Genomic DNA, 10,226 nt, shown 5'->3' on the forward strand with positions numbered 1-10,226 from the left:
CCAGCTGCTGTAGCCTCACATTACCAGTCTCTCTACTGCTGCCTCTGCTACCACCTAGTGGCCAGAGCAGAACATACAGGAAAACCTCCCTGAATACGCCACACATTATACAACCCTCCCATCACCCTTTATTTTCTTGTATTTCCACTGTCAGGCACAAAGCTGGGTCTTTGCAGCTGTGTGCAGCCAAAAGAAGCTTTTGCCATTGGTAGTCTTAAACTCTGTATGTGTTCAATGTGCCCACATATTAGCAAAGCTAGCTGTGGTTACATAACAGCATGGTCTTTGCGCCTTAGAACCTTTATTATATAATGACATCTGATGTAATGACACTAATTGACTTTTTATTCATTCTGCCACTGTTCAGATTTTTTAGGTTTCAGTCTGTAGTAAAAGTGTTAATCCTTTGATTTTGGACACATTTTACTGAATGTTGCCAAAATAGATATTTGATACAATTAACATATCTATATTGTTGTCACTTCTTTTCCCTTTCCTCCTCTCCTCTTCTCCTTCAGGCAGCTTCAGGAGCTGCAGAGACAGAAGGAGATGGAACGGGAGCGTCAAGAGAGGGAGCGTCTTGAGAGAGAGATGCTGGAACGGGAGCGTCTGGAGAGAGAGATGCTGGAACGGGAGCGGCAGGAGCGAGAACGTCAGGAACAGGAGCGTCAGGAGATGGAGGCACAGATGGAGAGGGAGCGACTTGAGCGAGAGCGTCTGGAGAAGCAGGAGTGCGCTGAGCATGAGCTGATGGAGAGGGAGAAGGCAGAGAGAGAGCGGCTGGAGAGGGAGCAGCAAGAGCAGTTAGACAGAGAACAGCAGGACTGGGAGAGAGGGAGACGCATCTCTAATGCTGGTGAGTGATGCCCTTTGGTTTCCTGTTGATCCACACACACCGGGGTTTGAGCTTTTGAAGGCCAGTGCTGAGACGCTGGACTGAAAATGTAAAGAATCTATCAGATCTTTATAGTTGACTTTTTTCTTGCAAGAATGAATAGAAACTAACTGAAGGATCATTTCAGGACTTGGCAGGATTCAAACACTTATCAGACTAGTGCTATCAAAGATGGCATACTGTGTATACTTGCTTTTCCGTGGGACAGCTAGTACATGGTAGAGACAGACTGAATTTTACTTCAGAGATCAATGTTGAACTAAGGGAGGCAGTTTCGCATATTAATCTTGAGTCCCAATTTCATATGATCTGTGTATACAGTACATACTGTATATTAGTTCATCTTAAAATTATGGTTGTGCAGTTAGTACTAAAAGAAGTCAACACACTGTAGAATACGCATGTTACTTGAAGCGCACATGTCAGTGCCAGTTAAACTTAAGAAACAACGCATCAAGATTTAATCCATTGTGTTTTCTGTGTTATTCACAAAAATGTTTTACCACCAGTCACAAGATACTGTACTTCTACCTTTATGCTTTAATGGTTTTCTTTGTGTTGTGGGAGAAACATGTACAGAAAAACAGGGGTTTTAATTGTGTATACTAACTTCTTAGAGTATACTTTGTGTGTTTTCCAATGTGCACACAGTACATACAGTACATACTTAAATTTACTTAAGTAAATTCAATATAATCATGGCTCAAAATACTGGCACCCCTGCACGTCTACCAGAAAATTGTTGCAATCACAAATTCTTTGGTATTCTTATGTTTATTTCTTTTGTTTGCATTGGAACAACACAAAAAGCATAAAAAAAGCTTAATCTGATCCACATCACACTGGACAGAATTACTGATACCCTCAGCTTAATATTTGGTGGCACACCCTTTGGACAAAATAACTGAAACCAACCCAAAGTGGGATTTCTATGTTGCCAGCACCTGTTGATTGCTACAGGTGAGTTTCATTACAAATTAAAGGAGCATCACAGGCTGGAAATACAACTATATCTGATCATTTTGAAAAGGTTTCAATAATTCTATCCAGTCCATGTTTAGAGTTCTGTCTGGAATGGATCAGATTGGGCTTTTTCTCTGCTTTTTGTGTCGTTCCAATGCAAACAAAAGAAATAAACATAAGAATAACAAAGAATTTGTGACTGGAACAATTTTTTGGGAGAAGCGGTGCCTTAACTGACAGAAATGCAGGGGTGCCAATATTTTTGGTCATGACTGCATGATTATGGAATCGGGATGCAGGTCTTATCTGGGTCAGCAAGCTGGACTAAAAATGTTGCATTACTAGCTGTTTATAGTCCTAGCTCTAACAAGATTGACTTTAGGTGTCAGCTGAAAAAAGGCCATAGTTGAACTGTAATGACCTCAGAAAGATGGCACTCAGTGGACATGACAAACTCACACCCAGTCTAGTATAACTTTGAAGAAACTGATGAACCATGCCTCTCATTAAGATGTCACTGGATATAGAAGCTGAAGCATGGGAGATGGAGCCCCACTGACTACCTAGTGCCTCTGTGTTTGTTGCCTCTCCAGTCAGTGCTAACATTAACTAGCCTTGTTAGTGCTAAGCTATGGTATGTTCCACACTCTGCTCATTTGCCTGAGGTACTGGGGTGTGCAGGAAATGCGCTGTGTGTGCCTGCCACACACATCCAAAGATCTAAGTAAGATGAAATGCAGGTGGTGTGAGAACTGTTGTCTTTATGTGGAACACCTTGGTGTGGGAGGAAACTGACTTCATGTAATTATTCTTGTCAGTGAACTCTGAATATCTGTATCAAGTAAAGCTCATTTGGAACAGATTTTGTGTTCACACACAGCTCAGCTCAATCACAGTAAAATAAATATGGGTTACAAATAAAAATGGGTTACAAATATATTCAGTTCAGTTTAATTAACACCTAAATCCAACATCACAGAAAAGGGTGACCTGCAGGTTGGAACACACTGCAATGCAGCGGTAACGGATCAGGACTTGGTCATGTGACCCTGTAAGAAGGGAAGTTTCCTACATTTAAGGTCTAGGGTTCGAAGGGAAGGCTGCGTTTTGTGGCACTCTTCAGTGTCATGGTTAATCTGTTAGTATACTGTATTCATGTTTGCCTGGGTTCGATTCAGGGTTGCGTCAAGAAGGGCATCCGGCGTAAAACACATGCCAAACTTCACCATGCGACTTGTCAGTGGGACGATTCGCTGTGGCAACCCCTATTGGGAACAGCTGAAAGTGAATTATTATTATTATTATTATTCATGCATAAACATACACACAGACAGGCAGGTCATCAGGGAAGACGGTGTTAATTTTGTTAACGAAAACTATGACAAAATACTTGTTGTCTACCTACTTTTCAGGACCAAAATGAAACTAAAACTAAATAACAAGTTGTTAGGTATTTTTAGTCAGATAGAAATTGGATAGATACTTTATGTATTAGAAATGTTTAGTGAAGATAGGATGTCTAGTTAGACTGTTAAATGCTTAGTCATGCTTATGAGTTTCTACAGGGTACATCTGGTCAAGGATACTAGAGAGAAAAGTTGATGACTGTCAGCAGACAGGATGTTTAATATTATTATGACGTGTATAACTGTAGCCTTAACCATAATATGTTCTTATGTTTAAGTCACGACATGTTACTAGAGGTCGTGTGAGAATGTTTTTAGTTACACACCACTTAATCAACAGACACACACATTCACACATTGATTTGCTGCATGTTTTGACTACTGCTATGACCAGCTGCAAAGCTGGCACCAGAGACATCGCGGTTGACATTTCTGTGTAGTATGGGGCTAGCCCAACCGAGGGGATATAATGTATAGGCCTGGTGGGTTCAGGGTCTTTCATCTTTCATCTGCCTGCGTGCAGGTTGGAGGTGCAAGATACCTGAGCGTGTAATGTTAATTTTTACCTGTGTTCATGGAATAAATCAGCACTGTTTTGTAGTTACTTGGACTGCTTCGTCTCTCAGCAACAACAATATTAAAGACGGATGAATGGACATGAAGTCACTTAACAACCTGCCACATCTGTGGTGTCACAAACTGGAGGTGCTGATCAGTAAAGCTGTTTCCTCCACTGGCCAAAATGTCTCTCGTTCAGGAGGTGATTTAGCTGCTTGATGTGTTTTGCTACCGTCTTACATTCAGTAGTATTTCTGTAATCCATAGAATTATGCACGAAAACCACTGGGACACAATAGGAGAATGCAGCAGCGTGCCTTATGAAACGGCAGGATAATTTAACATGAAAAACTGTGGGTGTAGATTATCAGTCATCCAGGTCATAGTAAACTGAAAAAACTAACTCGGTCGTTAGGGGACATTGTTGGCCATCAAAGGACTAAAACACCACCGATGAGGATAAATATCTCCGACTCAGTGCCAGTCAGTCAGAACTGATGAAGCCTCTTGGATGAGAGGTGAAACGTCTTCGACCTAGAAATCTAGTCCAGTTGATTTTTTCTACGTTTTTTCAGCTGTGGATGTAGATGTAACATTATGTTCCTTCCAGTCAGATACCTTTTGTGTCGCTGTCAGTCAGTACCAGGATTAATGTAGGTAGACAAATATAAAACATCTCTAAATGTTCACTGCAGTGATCTTGCTGTTTTAATGTTATCCAACATTTTAGCGTCACCTCTCTAGCTGAATCCAGTGAAGAGGATTTTAGTACAAATGTGAGTGAGTCCAACTTCTGCAGAGCAGAGGGACACTGTGTGAATGAAACAGTTTTCCACAAACTGATTGATCAACAGAAACAGCACACGTAACCATGGTATCTGTACATTACAGTGGGTCACACAGGAATGCAGGAACACACGTTACACCCATGCATCATCTGTATGAGTCTGTTGGGTTTGATGTGGGCATGTGATTACACATTAAATGTTTTATAGACCTGTGTTTCTCTCTCAGAGAATAACTGTGTGTGTGTGTGTGTGTGTGTGTGTGTGTGTGTGTGTGTGTGTGTGTGTGTGTAGAAGCCTGCTAGGAAGCTCACCCTCTAACAAAAGCTGACAAACTGAAATTCAAAATGTGGCCACAGGTTGATTTTTGTCTCACTAGTGGTGTTTTACACTATAGTATCTATAGTCTCCCTTCTCATTTCCAGCACATTTCTCATCCCTGCTGCACCATACTGTGTAACTCAGAATTCACCTGAATTTGTTTTTGACTAGACTTAATATGGATATTTTCAGCAAAAATATTTTTACTGTAGTTTTTATGTGGTCAGATGGGTGTTTGATGACTACCTTCCTCTAGTTTTTCTGTTACAATTGTCCAGGTGGTTTTAGCACAGAGGAACTTGGCTACTCTATGGCTTTGTCATCTTCTCATGTGCATGTACGCTTAATAGTCTTGTGCACGTGTCCAGCTCTCCGTGTAAATAGTGTGCTGGTCGTGTGCAGATTATTGTGGAACAGCAGAGCAAAGCTGGGGCATCTCAGTCACATGGCCAGCCCAGAGCTTCAAAGAAAGAGGAAGGTGGTGGAATGAGACAGGAGAAGAATGAGTGGGTGAAGCGGAGACAAGTGGACAAGGAAGGACATGTTATAGAGTCACAGGTTAATGGAAATGAAAAGTTGGCAGAAGCAAGAAATTACATGGAGGAGGAGACATTGGGTGGGTGTGTTTGTGTGTGTCTGACCCATCAGTGTTGAGTCAAAGCTGTGGTGTGTGGTTGTTAGAAAGTCTGTGCAGCATCTGATTATGTATACATTAATGTGTGGGGATCAGATCAGCAAGCGTGTGATGTATAGTCAGGTTTTGTTTTCAAGAAGGAAAAATTGGTGGAATGCCCAGAGAAACCCGTCCCTGTTTATTGTGAGAGTTCTCAGCATTCATGTTTTGGCACTCTGCTTTAATTTCTTGTTAAATCAAAAAGTGACATGCTTTTTACTTCAAGCAGCTGAATAACAAACTGGACATATACAAGATCGAAACAGTGGTTTTTAAAACAAGGCAACCAAAGACTGTTCATACAGATGCTAACACTGAGCATTGTAGTCTTGTTGTCAGGCAGTTACCAGTATTACTGTCATGCTAGACCCTGAACAATACATCAAATACAGTACTGAGAATAGGGACTGAAAAAGGTGTAGAATTACATCACTAGTAAGGGGAGGTGGAGCAGAAGGTGTACCTTGGATTAATAACTTTACACATCCCCACACACACGCACACAGAAGACATATGGCAGGCCCGTACAGCAGTAATTCAGCCTACGCCAAGCGCTGGAGTAGCACTTCAACAAACACAATCAGGCTAATTAGAGAGGGCAACACTGAGCCAGGAGAGTAAGATGTCATATTTAAACAGGAGGGATTTAAGACAAAAATCACCACATAGACAGTAGGTGATATTGAACAGTAAATCCTCCTTTCACCCACTCCCTGTAAAACTCTTTTAAAAAGAATAAATAATGGCCATTAAGATCTCTGAACTAGAGAGGTAGGTGTAGCATAATTACAAAATGAAGAGAGATGGATAGAAACTTTGATCCCAAGGGAAATTCGGGTATACAACAGCAACAGCAGTGATTACCAAAATCACAACACATAAAATAAAGAAAGGTATAAAAGTATAAGTATAAAAAATATATATAAAAATATGAGTGTTATATATGCACTGTATTGTATATAGTGTGTCTCTACAAAACACTAGCAGGGTATGTGGCCTGCAGACATGCTGATTTAACTTTTGAGCTAAACTGACTGGTGCCTTAAACTACTTGTCTATTTGTGGCAGTGGTAAAGGTGTTAATACTACTGTACTTGGAGGTACGACGGCATGGTACAGATTTGAACCCTTTCAGTGCAGAGCACGTGATTGGTGATTAACCCTCCATCCATCCCATCCTTTTTCTGTGTATATTTAACAGCAAGTTAATGTTGCTTTTAACTTTAATATATATATGTATATGTGTATATATATGTATATGTGTATATATATGTATATGTGTGTGTATATATATGTATATGTGTATATAATTCAGCCGATAACGTATCCCAGGACAATACATATACTGTAGATGTGTGACAAATGAAAGGAAAACCAAACACTGTCCTCAGTAAGGTGCTGGGACACCAGCCCAGCTTCAGTGCACCTCGGCATTGACTCTCCAAGTCTCTGAACTCTACTAGAGGCATGACCCCATTCTTCCAACAGATATTCCCTCATTTGGTGTTTTGATGGTGGTGGTGGAGACACTAGCACGTCGCTTTAAAATCTCCCATAGGTGTTCAACTGGGTTGAGATCTGGTGGCTCTGAAGGTCACAATGTATGATTCACATCATTTTCATACTCATCAAAGCATTCAGTGACCCCTGGTGTCCTATGGATGGGGGCTCTGCCACCCTGGAGGAGACCACTCAGTTATGGCTCAGGAGGTAGAGCAGGTTGTTTCCTAACCGGAGGATTAGCGGTTCAATTCCTGGCTTGTCCAGTCAACATGTCGAAGTGTCCTTGAGCAAGACACTGTACCCCCAGTTGCTCCTGGTGATGTCACTGGTGTGTGAATGTGTGAGTGTTTGGGAGTGCGAATGGGTGAATGGCCAAATAGTGTGAAAGCACTTTGTGCTGTAAAGCATAGAAAGGCGCTGTACAAATATAAGACCATTTACCATTTATTTAGGTCTTCTGAAAAAACGTAGAAAAAGAATCATCTTGGTTTTAGGTAGAAAACATTTCACCTCTCATCCAACCCATCATCATTTCTGGCCGACTGGTGTTGAGCAGGAGATATTTATCCCCCTGAGTGGTGTTTCAGTCAGCCAACAATGTCTCCTAACGACTGAGTCATTATAACCCGGTATTGGTGAGCGTCGTTGCCTCTCTGAACCCTCACATATTGTCCTGGTGTGAATTAGGGTGGGAATGTTTGGGCAGACATTCTGGGTTCCTTCTGCAGTTGTGGGCACTTCCTCTGCCCTGTGATTTAGAGTTCTGATGACTCCCAGTTTGTGTTGAAATGGATGGTGTGAGTCAAAAAGAAGGTATTGGTCTGTGTGTGTAGGTTTCCGATATACTTCTACTTTCAGGCTTCTGTCTCCTCCCAAGTGGACTGCACAGTCCAAAAAGGCCAGACAGTCATCTTTAGCATCCTCACAAATGACCTCCTCAATTTCTTCCATGTACAGGTTGGCAACTATAGGAGACACAGGGGAGCCCATCGCCCAGCCGTGTTGCTGCCAATTTCTTCCATGTACAGTTTAGCAACTATAGGAGACACAGGGGAGCCCATAGCACAGCCGTGTTGCTGCCTATAGAAGTGCCCCCTAAACTGGAAGTAGGTAGTGTTTAAACAGAGCTCCAGCAGAGTGCATACATGGTCTGGGGTGAGGTTAGTCCTGTTGATCAGTGTATCATCCTTCAGCAGTCTCTTTTTCACTGCCTTGACTGCCTCTGGTGAGGATGCAAGTGAACAAGGATGTGACATTATATGAGACCATGGTCTCGTCCTCGTCCAGCTGCAGTTGTCTGAATTTTTTAGTGAAATCCTGAGAGTTTATTATGTGGTGTTGTGTGTTTCCCACCAAAGGAGCCAGAATAGTGGCCACGTGTTTGGCTATGTTGTATGTCACGGAGTTGATGCTGCTGACAATGGGTCTGAGTGGGGCTCCTTCCTTGTATATTCTGTGTATTTTGAGTAGGCCATAAATGCAAGGGATGGCCTCCCTGGGGTATAGTCTGTAGTATAGTCGCCTGTCAATAACTTCCTCCTTTTCCAGCTTCTGTAAACAGTCTATAACCTTCTTCTTGTAGCCACTGGTGGGGTCTCTCTTCAGTGCTTCATAGGTGGTGATGTCACTGAGGAGGTCGGAAACTATGGTCTTCAACCTAGAAATCTAGTCCAGTTGATTTTTTATAAGTTTTTTCAGTTTACTATGACCTGGATGACTGAGAATCTGCACAGACAAAGATGGGGGAGAATGTCGAGTGGGTTTAAGCTGATGGACAACTCAGAAAGTGAACTTAGAGAGACAGGTTCAAGCTGGTTAACAAACGTGGTGAGCATCATCATCAACATTATCATTCAATATCAGAAAGATAATAGATTTAGTTACACACACATGCACATCTGACTGAATTTTACAGCATTTACTATGTACTCTATAAACATTCAGACAATGTAATTAGGCTAATGTGTGTGATGATGGACAGTTTTGAAAGTTTTGCTTCCTAAACCAAAAAAAGTTTTGACCTAATGAGAGTGTTGTAAAATTTTGATATCTTCAGAGTAATAATAACTCATCCTCAATGACACATTTATGTGTGTACCAAAGGTTCAGAGCGATCAATGTTCAGTTGTAGAGATGTATCAGTCTGGAACACAGTGAAGGTCTGACAGACAGGCAATGTCATCCCTAGCTGAAAAGAAGTTGTAATAATGGCTTTGCATAGGTCCTGATAGCCGGCTGAGTTAAGGACTACCGTACATCTGCCTGTGTCTGCTGGAAGGATTGTGATGGTTTCATCCTTTTCTAGTGCAGCTAAAGCCCTCCTTTCCTCGGGGGTAAGGTTCGGGGGTGGGAGTTTGGCACTGGCCAAAGCGGCTGTGACCTTTGTCCTCAGTTCTTCCACCTCTGTCTCAGCCAGCTTGTTGTTCCTAATGGCTGCCTCTGTGGCTGTGATGAAGTCTACCACAGGTATTTGTTTGGGTGTGACCGCAAAATTCAATCCCTTGGCTAATGCGTCTTTTTCTGTGTCTGTGCTATACTGGGTTATAACGACTCAGTCGTTTGGGAACATTGTTGGCCATCGAGGGACTGAAACACCACCCAGGGGGATAAATACCTCCTGCTCAACACCACTCAGACTGAAATGATGATGGGTTGGATGACAGGTGAAACGTCTTCTACCTAAAACCAAGTCCAGATGGTTTTTTTCTACATTTTTTTCAGGTTACCGTGACCTGGATCACTGAGAATTTGCACGGACTTATTCAGGTGTTTCCTTAAAGTCCTCATGGCTGCTCATTTTGCATGTTTCCAACCATTTAATGTTTAATCTTAGGTACCTCTAGATTATCTTTTCACCCCTCATAACTCCAAATAGTCAGTGATTATTTCAGAATGATAAAACCAGAGCCTCTTCCTAAAAACAAGATAGTTCGTGAACCTGCACAACTCCTGCTGCCGGTGTTGTGTCGCAAGTGGACAGCACAATGAACTGCGAAGGCATTCAATAATTTAAATTTCTCCTTTATACAGTCAGGGAAAAAATTATTTGAACCCCAGCTGATTTTGTAAGTTGGCCCACTAACAAAGAAATGATTAGTCTACAATTTCAATGGTAGGTTTAT

General features: G+C 41.8%; 1 protein-coding gene across 1 annotated transcript in view; it reads left to right on the forward strand.

The window, feature by feature from the left end:
- LOC109968074 (protein enabled homolog) overlaps positions 1 to 10,226 on the forward strand; it is a 111,089-nt gene that overhangs the window by 69,031 nt on the left and 31,832 nt on the right. Inside the window, 1 exon segment of the mRNA XM_020614081.1 lies at positions 519 to 856. Within this exon segment, the coding sequence (XP_020469737.1) occupies positions 519 to 856 (338 nt within the window).

Source organism: Monopterus albus, unplaced genomic scaffold (assembly GCF_001952655.1).
Source record: "Monopterus albus unplaced genomic scaffold, M_albus_1.0 scaffold142.1, whole genome shotgun sequence".
NCBI classification, from domain to species: domain Eukaryota; kingdom Metazoa; phylum Chordata; class Actinopteri; order Synbranchiformes; family Synbranchidae; genus Monopterus; species Monopterus albus.